Source organism: Lissotriton helveticus, chromosome 8 (genome assembly GCF_964261635.1).
Source record: "Lissotriton helveticus chromosome 8, aLisHel1.1, whole genome shotgun sequence".
Classification (NCBI taxonomy): domain Eukaryota; kingdom Metazoa; phylum Chordata; class Amphibia; order Caudata; family Salamandridae; genus Lissotriton; species Lissotriton helveticus.
Genome location: NC_136069.1, coordinates 1,348,986,839 through 1,349,008,822, shown reverse-complemented (window position 1 = coordinate 1,349,008,822; position 21,984 = coordinate 1,348,986,839). Strand labels below are relative to the sequence as shown.

At 46.8% G+C, this 21,984-nt stretch overlaps 1 protein-coding gene across 2 annotated transcripts in view; it reads right to left on the bottom strand.

Annotated features, from left to right (window-relative positions):
- CHD1L (chromodomain helicase DNA binding protein 1 like) overlaps positions 1-21,984 on the bottom strand; it is a 296,369-nt gene that overhangs the window by 263,626 nt on the left and 10,759 nt on the right. For both annotated transcript variants that reach the window (XM_078658336.1, XM_078658337.1), the window contains exon 2: positions 33-145. In XM_078658336.1, the coding sequence (XP_078514462.1) occupies positions 33-145 (113 nt within the window). The remainder of the gene's footprint in view (positions 1-32; positions 146-21,984) is intronic.

The window sequence follows — 21,984 nt, the reverse complement described above, 5'->3', positions numbered from 1 at the left end:
CTCTTTTAACCCAAGAAGAAATTACAACATACCTGACATGTCTTTCCAAGTCCCATCTCGTCACCTAGAATGCATCCACGCTGATTTTTGACGCGCTGCGATAACCAATTGACTCCATCGAGTTGATAAGGGCGTAGCTGAATGCCTAAAATATCAGTATATTAACACTGTGAATAGGGGGTGTACCACGAACAGATTACGGTTAAGTTGCAATTGCAGTAAAAAATTCTTTAACAGTGTCACTGGTGCATCATACAATGTTTGCGTACAGGAAGGCGAGGGGCATCACGTGTATTTTCTACTGCCATGCACTCGAATTCCCACCATCATCCATCTATCAAAATGCATCAGAAAGACACTTACCAATGTTTTCCCCCATAATCAAGGAACGAGCGGGAATGTGGAGAATACCATTACCATTTGAAAACAAAAATTCTCTCATTTATATTTTAGTTGAAAGCTCCAGTGAAGTGTATCATGCCTTAATATATAGTTTTTTTCAACATTCATGAGGGAAGGGGACAGATGAGACTGAAACTGCTTGTTAATGAGTGCATGGCAACCAACCAAAAACCGTGATCATCATCTCTGACACAAATGTCTCCATTGTCGAATAAGAAAAAGCTGGTCTTAGGCATTTGATAAGCTTGAAAGCGGCTGCGGCCATACTCGAGAGTCAAAGTCGGAATGTCAGTGTATAGATTGATAGGCCATTTCCACTGGCAAAACGGAAGATCTATCTTTGCACACCTCTCATAAACTTGTGGTTTTCATTCTCCTCTACATGTAGGTCACCATCACTATTTAATCCAAATTAGAAGGACGCCTCAGTCCCCGCAACTCCAGAGAATGGCCTGAGAAGTGGGCCATTCCTATTTGGACCTGTTTGGACACATGAGAAGTAGTGGGGCAGAAACCCTGCCCAAGTCATCTCAAGGCAATTGCTTCAGTTCTGTGAGCAATGTGTGCAACCATGTTGACTTTATGCACTGTACTACATTAACATTTGAAGTCAGTGCAATGGCTTTACCATAGATTGCCTTAATTGTGAACTGAGACACTATTTGCAAGAAAGACCCCTAACTTCTATGCAGAATGCAACTGTAACCTACACATTGCTTCATACCAATGTTTACTGCATCACGCTTGCTCTTAAAACTGTGAAAGTGCAATGATTATGGTCCTATAATCACAAAGAGAGAGTCAAGAGGAAAAAAGGCCCAAGTGCGTCCTCCTCATTACCACATCCTAACACAAAAGGTACTTGGGTACTAACCCTAATCCACTGTGAGAGATTGCCTATGATGAAGCATGCCATGATAAGTGATCGGAGAGGCGACCTCTCAAATATCTTAATATTAGCCTGTAGGTCAAGACAGGTTTTTATATTTAAGAACAGGACACAATTTATTTATCACTTCCAGTACCCAAGTAACTTATGTGCTAAAGTGATTATGATCATATCTGTCTTTCAATTACCCTTTCTGATGAGAAAAGGATTAATGTTTTGTATATGTGTTCAAATGTGTCCAATATGCTTAATGCATAATGTTTGAACTGCCACCTCCGAACACCGATAATTAAATAATACTGATGTCTACTAAATTGTACTACAGTGTTTCACCACAAATACCACTTACCTAACTGTGCCTACTACATCTCTTACCATCAAGCTAATGGCAGTCGTCAGAAGGTGAGGGCAGAGTTGGTATTATGCCTGAGTCCTTGTGTTTTCCAGAGCTCCACTCTCATAAATCAACATTTTATTTGCAGACTGTAATCGCAAGTAAGCCTACCATCTTCATTAAGAATGAGGCATCTTACATGATTACAAAAGTAAATGGTGCCAGGCATCAAGCCTTTTCTGTCCAACGGGTACACTTTTTAAAAACGTATAAATAGATTCTTATGGCACTGGAAGCAACAAGAGGTCCCCATATTAAGTTTTCACTCCATCCTCAAAGTATTGTCTGGTAAGTGTGCCTATTTCCCACATTCATCTACCTTCTCTTCCTATGCCTTACAATCCACAAACCCTATGGCTGACGATGCTACCCCACATCATCATTCAACTATTCCCAATCACATTCTAAGCCCACCCACTACAAAGCATTCACACATCCATCATAATAACCCATCTGATGTCGAGGAAATATAACTGCATTTCCTATTTGCATCAATAACTCTATCCAACTCTGAACTCACCATAATTCCTTCTCCATCTGGTCATTATATTAAACAATCTCCCACAGCTACCTTCCCCAACTGTTCGTTTTAATAATCTAGTTAAATAAACCTTTTAAGTCATATTATCAACAATGGGCAATCACCACCATTACCGCATAACCACAATTTTGAATATGTCCATTAATCGCTAATTTCAAAACAAAGATTACTGCAGCTCAGGGGGGCGCTAGAGGGCGCACTGCAGAATGGCCGCCTAAGGGTGAGGCTCCTGCAGCCTGGTTAAAAATCCTACAATTATCCTAGCTGACCGGTGTCCGAGCCTGCTGAAATTGGGCACGGTTGAGTAGGATGCCATAACCTGCACTCGCTGGAATTTTCATGACGATTGGACGTCGGGAACCGGTACTGCGGCGCCACTGAAGTTTCCCCGGGACCAGCGCAGGAGAGCTGGGAGTGACCGCTGCCGGGTGTTGCGGCTGGGAGACACCGGGGCTGCGCACGTGGGCAGTAGGCCGCGCCGCGCGGAGGTCGCTTTGCGGGAGACGGAGGCTGTCGGCGGGTGGAGCCCACCATGTGTCTCGGAGCGGCGATTTGAGCTGAGCACTTACCAGTTGCTGAAGCGGTGAAGTGAGCTGAGTGGTGGTCGCGCTTGTAACCTGAAGAGGTCTGCGCTCGGACTACTGCGGTGGACCCGAGGGAGCCATTTCTGTCCCGTCTCGCGGTGGTGTGCTGCTGTGCACGTCGGTTGGACCCGGTCCCGCTAGATGGTCAGCTGATCGGCAGCGCCGTGGAGATCCTGACAAGGTGACTGGTGTGGCGGTGGAGAGCAGGCAGCGTGGGATAAAGCTGGCGACGGCAACGGCATACTGGTGGGTGTGGCGCACTGGCCGGAGTGCCGATATTATTGGTGAGCTGCACTGCTGCGTGGCCGAACTGCTTTCTGCATGCTCAGACAAGGAACTCGGAGTTTTGATCCTTCAAGTGGGTGTCACGGTGGTGACAGCATTGCCGAGATTGCGCTGAACTGGAAGCCATAGAGGGTTGTGAAGTGGTGTTGGGACACGTTGGCTTGGTGATCACGGCCTACCACTCTGAGTTTGTTCTAATTCACGGCACAGTGGGGGTTTCTATACTGCTTGATGACTGAGTGCACGCTGATCCTGGCGTCTTTACAACCTGGGAGGCAAGTTTGACTGGTGTTACACTGCACAGAACTGAGGCACCAGTATATACAGTGGTATCGCTCTTTCTAAGCGCTTTCTCACAGTCAGTGTAGCTTGCTAGCCTCGGACATTGGCGGAAATTGGATGGGGTTCTGCATTGTGCGGGCCGCTCGCCAGTAGGGGTGCTGCAGAGACTGTAGTGCACGATCATTGCTGATTGCACAAGGAGCCCACGGTGTGCTTATCACGTATCAGATTGCAGACATGGGAAGGCCGGACTCCCGTCAGCCCAAACTTACATTCGACAACTCTAAGAAAGGCTCGAATTCGAGTCAGGACAATGCACAATCGCAGAGGGTTGACCAGGCGCCTGATGAATCTTCGACTGCGGATTCGAATAACCAGCGGTAGTAGACAAAGTGGATAGGATGTCCTCCCGGATGGACGCCATAGTGCATAAAATGGACCAACATGAAGAACGCATTGTCGAGACGGAACGTCGAATATCTGAAAACACTGATATCACTACGGGACACACGACAACTGCAGAGGATGGAGAACCTACTGCGGGTCATAGCGGCAAAGAACGAGGATTTGGAGGCCCGCCGTAGACGTAATAATATACGCCTGACGGGTGTACCGGAACCCACAAATACTGGGCGTATGGAGGAGTACGTTGAGAGCCTGCTGAAATCCGCGATTGGTGCGGATGCTTTCTCTACTCAATTTATAGTGGAGCGAGCCCACCGCTCTCTTGGTCCGGTGCCGAAGCCTGGAGCGCCGCCTAGGCCGATCATTGCACGCCTGCTGAACTATAGAGATCGGGATGTGGCGCTGAGAGCGGCCCGCGCCAGACAAACACTGAGCTATGACGGAATATCCTTTTCCATATACCCAGATTTCACTCCGATGGTCCAGGAGGAACGACGCAAATTCCTGGAAGTGAAGAGAAAGTTGCGAACTGCACAAATTGACTATGCTTTGTTATACCCTGCCAAGTTAAGGATTACTCATCAGGGGGAACAGAAATTCTTCAATAATCCGCAGCAGGTGGAGGATTATCTATGCGCTCTGAAACTGCCAAAGCGTGGGCCGACGGATCGGGGTGCGGCAGGTCGGGCGCAACATCCCGAGGACGACGACGAATCTTGAGATCCTTCTGACTGCCCCGGGGGAACCCCCCCCCCGTGAAGGTGGCACAATGCTGATGGGCGAGGATTTGACTCTGCTGCAGAGAAACGGATTTCGAAAGACTATGTCAGCTCGCAGGCTCCGGTTCTACCAGTGGTAATGTAAACCAGGCCCCCACCATGCCCTCTCTCAAACGGCCTAGGAATGTTCTGGGTCGTGGAGCTTGGAGAGGGGAGGTGGTTGTGTTGCCGGCTAGTTCTGTCCCCCATTGGGTGATCCCCTATTATTACGATTAGTTGTTTGGGAGTTGCTGGAAGTTTGTATGGAGTTGTGGACTGGGGAGGGGATATGCTATCTTGGAAAGTTGGGGCTGTCTGAGTGGGAGGGGAGGGAGAGGGGGCGGGGAAACTCACAGTATAGGGGTTTTCCACTGAGTTGTGGGTTCTTTTGTTTGCTGACTGGGAATGGATCGGGGACATTTGGAGAAGGGAGGTGGACACTGGGAGGGTGCTCTGACAAGGTTGGGGTATGTCAGTGGGAGGAGGGTGGGGGCGGGGCGGGGCGGGTAGTTACGAAGTTGAATGGAGGGAAGTGTGGGTACATTTCTCTATGCGGATGTTTGAGGCGACTATGTGTTAGGTCTTAAGCGAATATTGTATTTTGATATGATCACTGCCGATAATGGATGATGACAATAGAGGGAGGAATTCGGTGATGTCCTGGAATGTGAGAGGCTTGAATGACGCTAGAAAATGTAGAAATGTGCTAGCATATTTGGATAGGCATGGTGTGCACATAGCCATGCTACAGGAGACGCATCTACACCCACGCTCCGGTCACACTTTTGCAGCCCGATGGGCGTGGATTAGGAGATTTTCCTCATACTCTTCGTATGCCAGAGGCGTGGTAGTGTTAATTAAGGACTCAGTCCGTTTTCAGGTTCTTGGGGACATGTTAGATCCTGATGGCCGATACGTGGTATTGTGGGGCAGACTTGGCACCGACACGATTACCATTGTCAATTGCTATGCTCCTAATGTAGATACGCCTGATTTTTTCACTGCACTGTGGGGACGGGTTGTCAGCATTGGATCGATGCATGTCCTCTGGGGGGGGTGATTTTAATGTGGCATTGAAGCCGGGCATAGACAGATCGGATGGCAATGCGCAATATAACAGGAAAGCCAGGGAGGTGTTGACTGGAATTATAGACGAGGGTGGACTGATAGATGGCTGGCGATTTGCACACCCTTGCGCAGGGAGGGTACACATTTTACGACATATGCCAATACCTGGGCTCAGCTTGATTACTGTCTATTGTCTCGAGGACTGGTCGTAGATATGGGTAAAATTGCACTTCTGGCTAGAACTTATTCGGATCATTGCCCAGTGTTGCTACAGGTTGCTGTGCCTGGATATAGCAGAACACGACCCCATGGCGGCTTATACCAACAGCACTGCTGGATCAGGTTTTCAAGACTGAGCTTGGGGCGGAGATTGAGGCATTCTTTCCCAGAAACAAGGGCTCCGTTGACAGTGTGGAAGTGATTTCGGAGGCTTTTAAGGTCACGGTGAGGGGGTACTGTATAGCTAAGAGTTGTGGAGTACTGAGAGACGTACAGAATACTATCAGGAAACTGGAGATAAACCTGAAGGAGCTTGAACTACTGATGGCTCGCAGTGCAAATGCGGAGTTACATACTGAGTTTAGAGACAAATTGTCACTGTATGAAGAGGAAGCTGCCAGGGAAGCAAAGCTTAGGGGTAAAAACTGGACTGCGAGACGGTATTGTGAGGGGGGAAGGCCGGGTAAGGTATTGGCTACGCTCACGAGACACCCACGATGTAGTACACACATTTTGGAAATACACACCGAAGATGGTGGGAGATGTCAGGATACTAGAGAGATACAGGATCTTTTTGGCGCACTATGGCCGTTTGTACACCACTCAACACACAGGGGAAGAGAACTATGGGGATTTCTTAGAAGACATAGCATTGTGCTGGTTGAGTGATCACCATAGATCATTCCTGGGTGCCCCGCTGGAAGTGGATGAGATAAGGGACGCGATAATGTCCTTAAGTAATGGTAAGGCAGCCGGACTAGACGGGCTTCCTGTCGAGTTCTATAAATGCTACATTGACAAGATGGCACCTGTATTGAAAGAAGTATTTGAGGAATCTTTAGAGATGGGTGTGTTGCCTCGCTCCATGCGGGAGGTGGTGATAACTTCGCTTTTGAAACCTGGCAAGGACCCTGCGGAATGCGATTCCTATCGTCCGCTCTCGCTAATTAATTGTGATGCTAAAATACTGGCAAAAGTCCTCGCGACGCGCTTAACCCTTATAATGCAAAAAATTGTATTCCCGGATCAAGCTGGATTTGTCCCAGGCAGGTCAACCAATCATAACTTACGCACTCTCTTTTCTTTAGTTCACACTATAGCTCCAGAGCTGCCAGTAGCTGCTATATTCCTCGACGCTACTAAAACGTTTGACTCGGTAGAACGGCACTATCTATTCGCCTTATTACATAGGATGGGTTTCCCTACGATGTTTATAGCATGGATAAAACTGCTCTATACTGAACCCATGGCGAGGGTGGTTATTAATGGAGAATTATCTACACAGATGTCCATCACAAGGGGCACTAGGCAGGGGTGCCCGCTCTCCCCCTTGCCGTTTGCGATAGCGATTGAGCCTTTGGCGTGTCGCATTCGGCAATTACATAAGGAGAGTGCCTTTAGATGTTTTCAACGACAAATAGGAGTGTCACTATATGCAGATGATGTGACCCTCTATGTCGTGAACCCACAAACAAACCTTAACCCTATTCTGCGGGAATTCTTGGTGTTTGGGCGCCTATCCAGTATACATATCAATTGGAAGAAATCGTTGTTCTTTCCACTCACGCCTGCGGTCACACGATTTCCACTGGATTACCCGATTGAGTGGTGTGACTCAGACCTGCGCTACCTGGGTATAGTGGTGACTTTGGACCAGGAGGAGACTCTCCGACTGAACTATGGCACTGCTATTACCAAACTGGCAGATAATATTACTCGTTGGATGACGATGCCGTTGTCTATGGCGGGAAGAGCATCTCTCATCAAGATGGTCATATTGCCACGTTTTTTATATCTATTTCAGAACATTCCTTATTTCCCAGGTGCATATTTTTTTTTAAAAGATTGCGGTCGGAACTCCTTCGATTGTTTTGGGGTGGCAAACAGCCGCGGTTGAGATGGTCTGTTATTATTCAACCTTATAGCAAGGGAGGGTTTGACGTCCCAGACTTTGAGATATATTATATGAGTGCACAGGCGCAGTATGCTTATCACTGGATCAACCAGACGCCGTTCATGCCGCAATTAGCCATTGAAGACTGGATAGCAAAGCCTCTTCCACTCCATGGCCTGATTCATGGCTCTATAGAAATACTTGAGACTCCGTATACTACGGTGAGTTGCACTATTGATGCCTGGAGGAGGGTGGCCAAGGTATTAAATATTGGTCTGTTGTATTCGCCACGCATGCCGCTTGCCTATCACCCCCGGATAGCACTTTTGCAAGAAACAGGCTTCCGCTTACTATGCAGGCGCCTCAAAGTTACCACGTGGGGAGAACTGTTTTTCAATGGGCAATTTCGTACACAAGAGCAGTTGTTTCAGGAGGTACACCCTACACCCTTAGATGTGTTTTATTACATACGATTCAGGCAAGCACTGAAAGAGATACTGCCGCACTATCCGGATGAGCCGGAAATAGTAATGCCACTTCATGTTATGTTAACACCGCCAGGCGGTAGTCATCTAGTTTCTAGACTATACAATGCTATCAGGCAACAACGCACTGGTGTGGAGAGCAATGTTTGCCAGCTATGGAGCGCAGACTTGGGTAGCGAGATCTCTGACGAGCAGTGGGTCCTATTGTTGTGGTATTACTGCCAACATCTCATCTAGCTGTGGGCTTCAGATAATTCATTACAAATTCCTGCAGAGGTTTTATTACACGCCTGCCAAGAAACTACGATTCCGACTTTCGGACAATGACAGGTGCGACAGATGCCACGCAGAGGGGGCAGGTTTCTTTCACTTGGCTTGGGAGTGTCCAGGGGTGTATGAATATTGGACCCAAGTACACGCTGCATTGCAAGTTATGCTGGAAGGGCACTTGGATAAGGACCCCCTCATCATGCTCCTGGGGTACACCCTGCATACTCCCCGACCCACTAGAAAATTTCTTGATATTGTTTTATTGCTTGCGAAACGAAAGATTGCATGTCGATGGGGGAGGGGAAGAGCCCCGAAATTTAAGGACTGGTTGAAAGATGTTATTTACGGTCAGGATCAGAATGCTGTTTATGCTGAGCTCCAACCGATTTGCAGTAGGCCCAAGGATATTTGGGGCCCATTACGGGTTTATCTACAAAAATGTGCCGAAGAATAAGAAACTGATGAGCTTATTAACGGTTAGGTGGGGATGCACACTTGTACTGGGCCTGACCATCTGAGGCCCTTTCTACTTAATACTTGTGTTTTATATTGGGTGCGGACAGGATGCCCCGGGAGTATGTGCTGAGGATTGGCCCCATTTGAAACACGGTGCTGAGGGTATGCTACCGTAATATTGCGTATTACTGTTAAGATGTACAAGGACTGACCACCCCTGGACTCCTGTGTTACCTCCCTAATGCATTGTTCTACATATATTATTACAGGCCTGATCATGTCGCTTCCTTTCAGTTGAATGTCATTTCTGAGAATGTACCATACCTCTGTATTCGAATGATGAGAAAATGTACTGTTCATGTTTTTTCTTATGCCATAAAAGCAATGAAGAAATTTAAAAAAAAAAAAGAGGATTCCTGCAGCTCTACATCAATGGTGGAAGAACAAGACAGCTGCCTCCTCTAAGGGATTACACCCAAGCCTTAACTACCTGCAGCTGTTACACAAGGCTCTGTTTCAGGCCTTCAATTTTGTGCATTCTAAAAGTATTCCCTCCACGACTTTCTCTTCTCATTTGGGATCTCTTATCACCTTTGTGCCAATGACACTCAAGTCAATCAATCAATCAATCAATCAATCAATCAGGGGAATTGTAAGCGTGCTACTCACCCGTGAGGGTCTCAAAGCACTGAGGGGGGCAGGAGGGGGGCAGTGAGGCATTGGGGGGGGGAGGGGGGGGTCTGCTGGAATGTTTAGCCCAAGAGCCAGGTCTTGAGAGTCTTCCTGAAGATGTTCAGGGAAGGGGCGCCTCTGATGTCTGCCGTGAGCTCGTTCCAGGTCTTGGCTGCGATGTGAGAGAATGATCTTCCTCCGGCTCTGGCTCGGAGGATGTACAGGGTTTTGGCCAGTGCGAGGTTGGAGGATCGGAGGTTTCTTTTCAGTACGTGGAAGTTAATTCTGTTGCAGTATTTGGGTTCGGTGTTGTGTAGACATTTGTAGGCATGGGTGAGGATTTTGAAGGTGATTCTTTTCTCCATGGGGAGCCAGTAGAGCCTTTGTAGGTGTTGGCTGATGTGTTCATGCCGGGGGATGCCCAGGACGACTCTGGCGGCGGTGTTCTGTATCGTCTGCGGAGTAGACTTATTCATGCCGGAGTAGAGAGCATTTCCATAATCCAGTCTGCTGGTGATGTGTGCGTGGGCGACTGTCTTCCTTGCCTCAGGGGAGATCCCTTTGAAAGTCTTGCGGAGGATGCGGAGTGTGTTGAAGCAGCTGGAGGTGACGCTGTCGTTCATGGTGAGGGATGAGTCGAGTACGATGCCGAGGTTTTTGGCGTGGTCTGAGGGTGTCGGAGGGCTTCCGAGGGCGGTCGGCCACCATTCAAGTCTTTTTCTATTTTCCTACATTGGACCCTTCTTACGGTCACACATTGAAGAAGACCTAATTCAGTGTTAACAGACATTAGATAGCACTACAGTCAATAATGAACTTGTCAAAAACCCAAGATCTACACATTCACTCAACAATATTACCCATCTCTCTTACAAACACAATACATTTTCCAGTGACACTCTGAAATTCACTTCCTCAGCCAGAAACCTCAGGGTTCACTTCAACCCATGAAAATAACCATTCTTACTACCAAGACAGCTGCAGCAGCCCAAATTATGTAATAACATGTCTAATGAAATTCCCTGTAATGTACACATGGCCCAGGAATGTATACACTTACAACGGAGTAGGAGGCAGTAAACACTCTTCTTTCGATTTGTAGAAAGTGGCTCATTAGCACTTTTTAAACTCTTACAGAGATAGAATAGCATGCATGTCTAGAGGAAGGTGGTGTTAATACAAAGGGCCGACCAGACGGAAGGGCCATTCTCTCAAGGCAGCCCAAAGAAGACTGGGTGTGGCTAGAAGCTTGAGGTGTATGGGTCGAGGGCTTCATGAACATATGTATGTGGATAGGAGTTATAGAGATAGTAACAGTAAGTTTGCATCCTTGAAAACAAAATTCAGTAGTTGGCCTAAGGCCTGATTAATGGCAGAAAAACATTTGATTTGGTGGCAGTAAGCTGAGGTGGAATATGTTTTTGCTTACAGAGTACTGCAAATAAGGTTTACGGACGTATCTAGTTGTACGAAGGAACAGTGGTGCAAATCAACTAGAAAACTGTTAGTCATACAGTCTACTTAATCTTAATGCGTTTATTAGCGTTCCAGCATTGATGAAATGTATATGTGAACGTATCTTATATATATATATGAAGTAAATAAAATTTCGTGCCTCTTTGCCATTTAAAATTTAACAACTGGTGTAACTAATTGTAGTAAAGAGGGACGCAGAGTTCTTGTCTGAAGGGTCTTTATTCTTAAGTTGATAACAAAGAACTGCCGTCAGCTTGTCAGTATGGTAGCCCGGGTCACTGTGTCAACATTCCACAGTGAGCGCCTGGCTGTCACATGGAATGTACCAACACTATACCAAGAGGAGGGGGGAAAACGGGGAAAGGGAAGGGGTGAGGGAATGCTTAGGTTACAACACATCATCCCCCTTAAGGGAAATAACACGAGTACTCAGAAGTCTGTCTTGCGGTGAATGGTAGGCTATGAATGTGATGTGTGCGTCTATCTCATTATGTACTGTTTGTGCCACTGAGGAGAGGTTCTAAATCTAACACTCCTTCTGTCTTGTCTGACGTTTTCTCCGACGTCATTACCTCCTGCTCTCCTCACTACTGACCCCTGTTCTCTCCCTTCTGCTGGAACCACTCGATCATGGCTCCATAGCCTCCCATCTTCCATGACCACAGAATTTCTATTTGGCTGCCCGATGGTCTTGGAGGCATAGAACTTGTCACCCCCTTTCCATAGTCTCTCCGGTTTCTTCACATAGACTCTTTGACCTTCCTGAAATTCTCTTTCCTTCACTCCCCATTTCTTGTCATACCATTCCTTGTATTTTCGTTGACTGTCTTCAATCTTCCTCTTGACTTCTCCGTGCTCGATCTCCGTTGAATGTCTTCTCCCCATCCAACCTGGTGTGAGTTTGGTGCCCGCTTTTCTTCCCCTCAGTAACTCAAAGGGCGTGCATCCGGTGGTGGACTTAGGCGTGGTGTGGTATGCCCACAGCATGTCTCTTATGGCCTCCTCTATGTTCTCCCCTGCCCTATTGGCCAACTGGATGCTCTCCTTCAACATACGGTTGACTCTCTCCACCTTTCCGTTTGCTTTGGGACAATACAGTGGTGTGCGAATGTGGGTCACTGAACAGTCTTTGAGGAATTCCTTCATTTCTTCCGACACCAGTTGAACTCCATTGTCTGTCACCAGTGTGGAGGGTATGCCTTCTAGGGTGAACACCTCTTTAAGGAAATCTACTATAACTTTAGTGCTCACGCTGTGGACAATCTTGCAGGTTATCCAGCTTGAGAAGTAGTCCACTAAGACTAATAGGTAACAGTCTTGGGGTCCTCTACCCCGGATGGGACCTGCAATATCAAATCCTAACTTGCTCCATGGAACTTCTGGAACTTCAACGGGTGACAGTGGTGCTCTTCTCGTGATCTTTGTCTTATCACTCAGGGCACACGCGTAACAGTCGCGTACCTTGTCTTCCATTTCTCTGTCCATTGTAGGAAACCAATAGTCTGCCCGGAGTCTGGCCTTGCACAAGCTCCTTCCTAGATGTCCTTCGTGGGCTAGTTCCACTACTTGGTTTCTTATGGCATCTGGAGGGACTAATTTTCCTGACTTCAGTATGAGATCCCCTTCCACTGATAACTCCTCTCTCACATTCCAATATGGCTGGATCTCTGACTCTGTGTCCTTGCATTTCTTGGGCCATCCCGACACAATATATCTCCTCACCTTCTTCAATACTTCATCTTGATCCATCTGTGTTTCCCATGACACCTTTTCAACTGCTGCTAAACGCACCTCCATGATTGAGTTAACCTTCCTCTTCTCCTTCTGTGGGTGCTCTTGACAAGAAGTCTGCAACTCTGTTTTGTTGCCCAGGAATGTAGGACACTGTGAAGTTATATGCTTGTAGGCCCACTGCCCATTTAGCTATCCTTGGCGTCATGCTTTCCATGTTCTTTTTGGTGAAAAGAGAAACCAGCGGTTTGTGGTCAGTCTGTATTTCAAATGGCATGCCCCAAATGAAAAATTTGTAGTGACACACGGCCCAATACACAGCCAGGGCTTCCTTCTCTATGGTCGAGTAGTTTTTTTCAGACACTGTGAGGGTTCTTGATGCAAAAGCTATCACGTTTATCTTGCTGCCTTCCTTCTGCGCCAGTGTTGCCCCAATGCCTCTGTTGCTTGCATCCGTGGAGATGATGGTTACTCCGTTAGGATCAAACTTCCCTATATATGGAGCTCCAATGATAGCTTTTTTTATGCTCATCATGGACGTTTCTTGTTCTTTACCCCATTCAAACACACTGTCCTTCTTTATCAAGTCTCTTAGCGGCTGCGACACCATCGCAAAATCCTTAACAAACTTGGCCATATATTCTGCCAGACCTAGGAACGACAGTATGTCCTCTTTGTTCTTGGGAGAGGGAGCGTTCTCCACTGCCTTTACTAGGTCCAGTTTTGGCTTGATGCCTTCTTCGGATAGAGTGTGTCCCAGGTAGTCCACAGAGCTTACTCCCAGTTTGCATTTGGAGGGTTTCGTGGTGAAGCCTACTTCTTTCAACTTCTTCAGGACTCTTCTAGCCATTTCATTGTGTTCTTCTTCGCAACTACCAAAGATAAGTATATCGTCTTGGAAACATATGGTGTTCCTACAGTTTTTCAACGCATGTTGCATGACTCTTTGGAAAGCAGCAGCAGCTGACGCCAATCCAAATGGCATTCTCTGAAACTTGAAATTTCCAAATGGGGTAGTGAATGCTGTCAATAGCTGGGACTCTGGATGGAGTTTGATTTGATAATAGGCCGACGATAGGTCCAACACGCTGAAATACTTGGCCCCCTTTATGGTGCTTAACATCTCCCCTATCCTGGGAAGAGGAAACCTGTCCACCAGGATGTTGGCGTTCAGGTCTCTCAGGTCCACGCAGAGTCTTATGCTGTTCCCTTTATCTTTGGCAAAGATGACGATCGGGGCAAGCCATGCTGAACTCTCAATTTCTGTAATGACCCCCTCATTGACTAGTCTCTGGAGTTCCTGCTGGAGGGGCTCCCTCATGCGTAATAGTATGGACCTGGTCTTGTGCACTACTGGCTCCGCTCCCTCCTTTAACACTATCTTGTGCATGTAATTCTTAAACACACCCAATCTATCACTGAACACTTCTTTAAACTCTTTGGTGAGATCCTCTGATATTCCTTCAGGTTCAATTAACAACACCTGCTCCCTATTGTTAGGATCAAGGATGATTCCCAACTGCTTCTGATGCTTCCAACTCAATAAGGTCGATCCCCTCGTGGATACATACACCTTCCCTACTGTGTGTCTATCCTTAAATGAGATTCTCATGGTTGCCATGCCCTCCAGGGGAATCCTTCCTTCATTGTAACCCTTTGGACTGATGTCTGGTGTATACAACTTCACAGGGCGGTTAGCAAATTTGTCATCAAACACTTTCTTGTCTACTAACGTGTATGGGGAGCATGAATCTGCGAACATACTGAACTTAACCCCATCAAGTAAAACATCACATTTAGGGTACATATCATCATCATTTTCTTCCTCATCCCCCACTTGAAAGACGTAAGACTTTTCCCTTTCCTCTTCCTGAGGTGTTTCTTCAATGACATGCACTGCCTTTCCCGGGGCCTTACACACCTTAGAATAATGCCCCCATCTGTTACACTTTCTGCACTGTACATTCCTTGCTGGACATTTCCAGTTATTGGCTAAGTGATTGGGACTGCCACATTTGTAACACACAGAAGAACTAGGCTTGCTGCGATTGACCTCTTTACTTTTGTCGCCTACTTTGCAAACTGTTTCACTCTCTGTACTGAATTTACCTTCAGCCCTCTCTCTGTTAGTCCCTTCAGGTGCTTTCATTTCCCTCATGCAGCGTGCAGTGTGTTCTAGTCCCTTAGCAATGTTTATTGCCTCCTCCAGATTTGGGTTCTTTGTCAGTAATTCCTCTTGTATCTTCGTGTCATTGGTGCACCTCACTAGTTGGTCTCTTATTAATGAGTCGGTGAGCTGACCAAACTCACAAGTGGCTGACAACCCTCTTAACACTGCTATGTAATTGCTCACTTTCTCCTCCCTCTTCTGCACCCTCTTGAAGAACTTATGCCTTTCCATCACTACGTTTATCTTCTCCTCAAAGTGAGCCGCTAGTTCCCTCAGTGTGCTTTCATACACATTGACACCTTCTTCCACCACCTCTTCCTCATCCTCTATCAATCTCCCTGTAATATCTTCGTATATTTTCCTCCCATGTGTGCCTAAATTGTGTAGCAATATATGTTGTTTGCGTATGTTCGTGTAGTTGCTACCCCCAATAGCTATTAGGTAGGATTTGAATATACCTTCCCACCTTCTCCAAGGAATGACTGGCTCACCTAACTCATTGAGGAATGGTGGAGGTTGGCTCATTCCTGCTCCTGCCATTGCCATGCAACTACAAAAATCCTGTTAAATTATGAATAGCTTAATGAAAATACACCAAAGATTTTCCTGAAGCAGTGCACTCTCTCCCACTGCTGCAGTGGGTCTAATCTGAAGGATTACACATGTGAGCTCACATTTAAACTTAGCTTTTTTTTTTTCTTCTCAATGTTACACATCAATCATGGTAAAACAGGAGAATCACAGTATCTCCCTGTTCATACAGTCCCCTTTCTGCCTCTACAGGTTGTCTTTCACGGTGCCCAATGGAACTGCTCCTTTCTACATACTGGCGGGAGCTTCCTGTGTGGAGGCTTTCCCTCAATCAAGTTCCTGTCAGGAAGACGTCGACTACAGTCTGGGTCCCCTTCCAGGACGTGCGCTTCACAGATAAGCCCTTCCAGTCGAACTCCCTCGAAGGCAGGACACCAGAGCGCAGCGCTGAGGAAACACGATCTCTGGAGAATGACGGGAGGTGAGAGCGCTGACTGAATGTGCGTCGAAGTAGGAGCGCCGGCAGTCGTGCGCGCGAGGAGCCTCAGCTTTAAAACAGCCTCAGCGTGGGTCAGATCGCCAGAGACTGAGCGCGCTGGGGCTGACGCTGTGAGGGAGATAATATTTGCTGAATAGCGCACTCCGAAATTGAACGGAGCGGACAGCTGCGTTGACAGACCTGGTGCGAGCAGCCCTGATTGCACCTCTCGCCGGTCACCCTCGCTCGATGTTAATTCTAGCGCTGCACTCCTCCCCACAGCTGGGAATGGCTCCCCCGCAGACTAAGAACAACGATGCCCGACCGGCACCCGAAAGTTGGAGATTACACTTTACTCCCCCAGCCTCTCTCCGCTCCCGCACTAACGACCCAGTCTCAATTAATAATTCGATGCCCGACCTGGCATCCGAGTTAAGCTTGACCCCGCAGGAGTTTATTATCGACTGATAAATTTCAGTGAAAACAAAGCCGCCGTGTCACCTTACTTGTTTACCACAGCTCACATGTCCGCCTTCATTTTGGGATTGCTCCTTTAAATTTTGTCACAGGCTACTTGAGGTATTTTCCTTCTTGACAAGCAATGAATATCGTCCAGGGAAACGGCAGTCACTGTCCCTGGCCCAGTCTCCTCCTCCTCGTCGCCAGGAAAATGTAGTAAAGAGGGACGCAGAGTTCTTGTCTGAAGGGTCTTTATTCTTAAGTTGATAACAAAGAACTGCCGTCAGCTTGTCAGTATGGTAGCCCGGGTCACTGTGTCAACATTCCACAGTGAGCGCCTGGCTGTCACATGGAATGTACCAACACTATACCCAGAGGAGGGGGGAAAACGGGGAAAGGGAAGGGGTGAGGGAATGCTTAGGTTACAACACTAATCTAAAAAACAACTGCCATATGCCTAAAGTCTGTTAATCACCCCACCCGAGTCGATCTATGTACTGTCGTCGTGGGTATTTAAAAGACTTCTGATCAAAACATTGGTGCTGTCAAATAAATAAATGACATAAGGAAGCACTTTTGAAGTCTCCAGACATGAAGAAGTATTAAGACTCAATCCAATGATGAGTTCAGATTCTAAATGTTTTGAACCTAGTTGGGTGAGGCTGGTATCATTACCCTGTTTGTTAATGGGTCTTTAAGTGGTTAGGTACGGTTTGGCACAACCATCCATGGATGTGTGGATTTTACAAGGAGACTTACATTGTGGTAACTCTTTAACCAGCAGCCAGTGCAGTGATCTAAGAGCATGAGTGATAGGATCACTGCATCTGAGTCCACATATAAACCCGGCAGCATTGTGTTAGACTCTTTGCTATTTGTCAAGGTTTTTCATGGGGAGAATCTTAATCATACTGTGGATAGGCAAATCAGTGAGGGGGAAGGGCATTTGTTATGAACAATAAGTGTTGGAAAACAGTCTTGGTTTTGCATTCTTGTAAAGTAAAGTCCACATTTGTAAAGCGCACAATCACCCGTAAGGGTCTCTAGGCGCTCGGGGCCGTCGGGAAGATTAAGCGAGCTATTGCCCAGAGTCACATGGTGCTGGGCTGACCTGCCGCCGGAGCCGGGGATCGAACCGTGGTCCCCAGATTCCAGCGTCAGTCGCCCTGGCCGCGGCGCCACACCTCTTCTTGTGAGAGATTAAAGAAGATTTTGTTATAAAGCAAGACACTAAAGTTGCATACCTACAGAGCAGGTATTGGGTGTGAGATCACATTCTTATCAGGCAAAAAGAGTGGTCAAAGACCATGGTGATCATGGGTATTTGTTGCAGTAAATAATGGCCCACCTTGCTGTTCAGGCAGGGCCAGTTTAATAGCGTCTGATGCTAGGAAGTCCCCAAGCAGTTAACTCTACGATGACAAAGCCATTTTTGAAAGGGTGTACTTATTAAATATTTCTCTTTTTTACTAAATTGGTTTGAGGTAGTTTTGTTTAGTTCTGCTCTAACCATTTAACACAATTTCTGTGAGATTGGCCTGAAACTTTGTTCAAACGTAGGCAGGTGTAATCAGGGGTTTCATCGATGAAACCTGTTTTACTTTACTTAACAAGGCTTTGAATTATTACTTGGTGGGAGTTCCTACCCTGCTCTAAGCCCTTATAATACAGCAGGATCATACCGTTAAGTGTCAAACAGGATTCATGTTGATCATTTTTTTTCGGGTTTTGTGACACAAAGACCATTATATTTGGGGGGTTGCTCAGGGAATGATTGTCTACCATTATTTAGGGTCGGCTAAGGGTCTTAAATTGGTTCTTCGATCAAGGTATCATGATACAAAAGCCCCAAGCACTGACATTCCATCTGTTCTCTTTTGTCCTCTGGTCGCAGTACCAGATTTGTTACTAGAGACATACAGAGTAATGGTATGCTGGCTGCCCTACAGTAAGGCCCTTAAAAAACTGTCTGAGAACCATCACTCCAATAGTTGTCCACCCAGCCAGTCTGCTCTTCTGGTAGTGAATGCCATCTGTTTTGTTGGGAAATCCATTAGCTTTCACTTATTTGAACCTATAACAGTGTGAGACTGAACGTCAGCGAGTGAGTGCATATAACATTATGCATTGCAGCCAGTGTTGGAATTGGAAAAACCTCACTCCAGGACCCCATAAATTGGAGGTCAAGGTGTGGCAGAGGAAAGCGGGTAGAGTAACGAGTTGTGGAGCTAGAAATGAAGAGTCTGACAGTTAACTTATGAATTTATTTTAAAAACGATGGCTCCCGCCCAGTGATACTCCAACACAAGGAAAGCTGACAACCCTTTAAGTCAGGCCTTTATATTGGGCCCAGCTGGAAGATAAAAAAGCGCCCTCCTACCTGCACTTTGCTGCTCTGAAAGGAATGTAAACAACGTGCAGGTACTGGTGAATTGTATCCCGGAATCAGAAAATGACACAACACATTTTTTTCTCTGAGCTCAGAATTAGATGCCGGATCGGGCGAGATCCCAGTACCTTTTCAACACTGATTGCACCCCATACCGGTTTTTCATAATACCAACACAATTCTTCAGCAAACCACATACTGTGTGCTTTTAATATGGTGTGTGTATGTGGTGAGTGCATAATCAGCCGTATCTGAAATTAACGCTTAGAAAGAACCCCCATTTTCATGATGCTGTCACCCAATTCCCACTAGCCTGCAATAAATCAATAGAGGCTAGGTGTGACATAATGACTTTGCCAAAGTACATTTCAACAAGAACAGTTGTGAAATTGACTTCATGCTTTGTCATTGTCGGGGTGTAGAAAAAATTATAACCGAGTTTTGTTTTTAATATTAAAACAGACTCTGTAAGAAAAAATGTCAATATTGCTCACTGTCCACCTGAATGTTAAGCTGTTTAGTGAGAGTTAATGTCCATGGTGCTCGCTGTTGAAATGCCTTAAGTGAGAAAAAAACTACTACAGATTTATAGCTCGCTGCTGAGGGCTATGCTGGTTGTTAAAGGCCCTGAACATGAGTTATAGGCCTGCACCGAAGACGAGGGCATATAACAAGGGAGAAGGTCTTTAACAACTGGCATAGCTTTAGGCAGAAGGGCTACTAGAACAGTCCACCCACTAAGAGTAGAATGTTCTATTAAAAAGGGAGAAACATAAAGACAAACATTGGAATGTTGGAGCAGAAGGCTTATGACAGCCATTCGCCGCTCGAAGTCGTTGCTGCAAAGCGGGACGTGCCTTTTTATTTCCAGTAACCTAATTGCTCTGATAACTGAGGGCATTAGCGGGAGCCGGCGTGCTCTTTCAATTCATTATTGTGACTAAATTGCCTTGCTATCTGTGGACATCAGCGGGAGCTGGCGTGCTCCATCCCTGGTTTTTGGAACCCGGTGTGACCAGAGGATTTCTACAGTGCGAGCGGGACTGCGAGGCCCACAGGTAATTGCGCCGGACCAGCGCGCACACCTGCTGCCTCTTCCCGCTCGCTCCTCCCTGAAGTATCCCGACACTCAAATACTACTCGCGGCCCCCGCTCCGCGGGAGCCGCTCGAAGTCGTTGCTGCAAAGCGGGACGTGCCTTTTTATTTCCAGTAACCTAATTGCTCTGATAACTGAGGGCATTAGCGGGAGCCGGCGTGCTCTTTCAATTCATTATTGTGACTAAATTGCCTTGCTATCTGTGGACATCAGCGGGAGCTGGCGTGCTCCATCCCTGGTTTTTGGAACCCGGTGTGACCAGAGGATTTCTACAGTGCGAGCGGGACTGCGAGGCCCACAGGTAATTGCGCCGGACCAGCGCGCACACCTGCTGCCTCTTCCCGCTCGCTCCTCCTCCTACTTATTCTCGCTCACCCGCGCGAACGCGGGACGGGCGCGGGCGAAGACCGGGCAAAGAGCGGGCCCTCTACGGCCCTCATCGGCCAGAGGAGGCCGGGCTGGGCCTGAGGTCCTGGTTAAAGATTTCAGCAAGTTAAAACTCTTATTCCTGCCCAGTCCATCTCTATTACTTATTGCATGATGGCTGCAGCTGCTACCAGTCCTGTTATTGCGGGAGGTGATAAATCTGGGGGCATGTTAAATCGAACCTTGGACGACTATTTTCGTAAACCAGCTCCCGAGGGTAACAATGAGTTGTTGTTAGCAGAGAGGAGGGCAGATCGCCGCCGATCAATAGAACGTATTAAAAATAGAACACTCTCAGAACCCATAATGTCTGTTATCTTGGACGACGACCTGATTACCACATCAGCAGATAACACACCGTTAACTGCCAGTATACCCCTGCTCCTTCAAGAATGTTTAGCCCCAGCTGTGTCACCCACTCAAATCCACCATGATTCACCAACTGTGACTAATGTCCTTGATAGCACATCCAAGATTTTGATCTCACCTACAATCAGACCTGGCAAGGTAGTAAGAGGCAAAAGCGTGAGGTCACTGCCAGACAAAATGCATGGGCCCCCACCATCTAAAAGGAGACGGAAAATAACACCTGCCAATAAGACCAAATTAAATCACACTGAGTTTGGCAAAAAGGCGCATACCGCTGTTATAACATCTTTGGGAGAGCCAATTACCAAACAAGTAACAACATTTGCCCCTACTACCCTAACACCATCATCTTTACCAACTATAGAGCCAGTTATTATTCATACTATAACGGATGAAGATTCACAATCTGCTTCTCCTAAGTCCCTTTTGGACAACATTGAGCTGATTGTACATAGTTATATGCTTGCATTGGCAGACAGATTTAAGGGGATGGAGTTAAGGCTGGGCAAAATAGAGGGGGATTTGACTACATTAGGGAACTTTGTTAGGTCACAAGGGCCCTCAAAAGTGCAACAACATAAAGCTATTACAACAACGCACTCCATTTTAAAAAAAATGCTGTGGCCTCTACACTCCCTTCATCCTCTACTGGTAATAGCCAGGCAGCAGAAGTAATCCCTGCTGCCCTCAATTGTTTGCACACGGGTGTGTCAAATCTTGACGGCAATATCCCTAATAAATCTCTGCCAACAGATTCAATAGCAGCCCAGGGTAGACCAACTATTACAAAATCAAATAGTAAGGCTGTCATTCCAGCTAACACCTTGACTAGGGAAACTAGTATCCTCCCTCCTAGACCCGAAGGGAATGAGATTACCCGGGGGAGAGGGGGTCAGACTAGGACACCGCCTATGGAACTCCCACCAGAAGCACTACCGTATGTGGTTGTACTTACTGGGGTCCCCGAACTGCCAAATGGAAAAAGAGAGGGATATTCCCAATTAAAAAACAAGATAACGCATTGGCTCTCTCTATACAGACCCAAACCCAACTTGATAAATGGCGAAATAGTTCATGTCCGCCGTCTGTCTTGGCTGGGGGGGAGAGCGAAGGATATAGGGGGTGACGTTGTGGTTATAAATTTCAGGGACAGAAAAGCAGTACTACATATTCTGAACTGGCCTTTCGGCAATGAAATCAATTGTATTGTGCCACGTCCCCTGACATACTTTTACCCTAGGTCCACCGTATTTT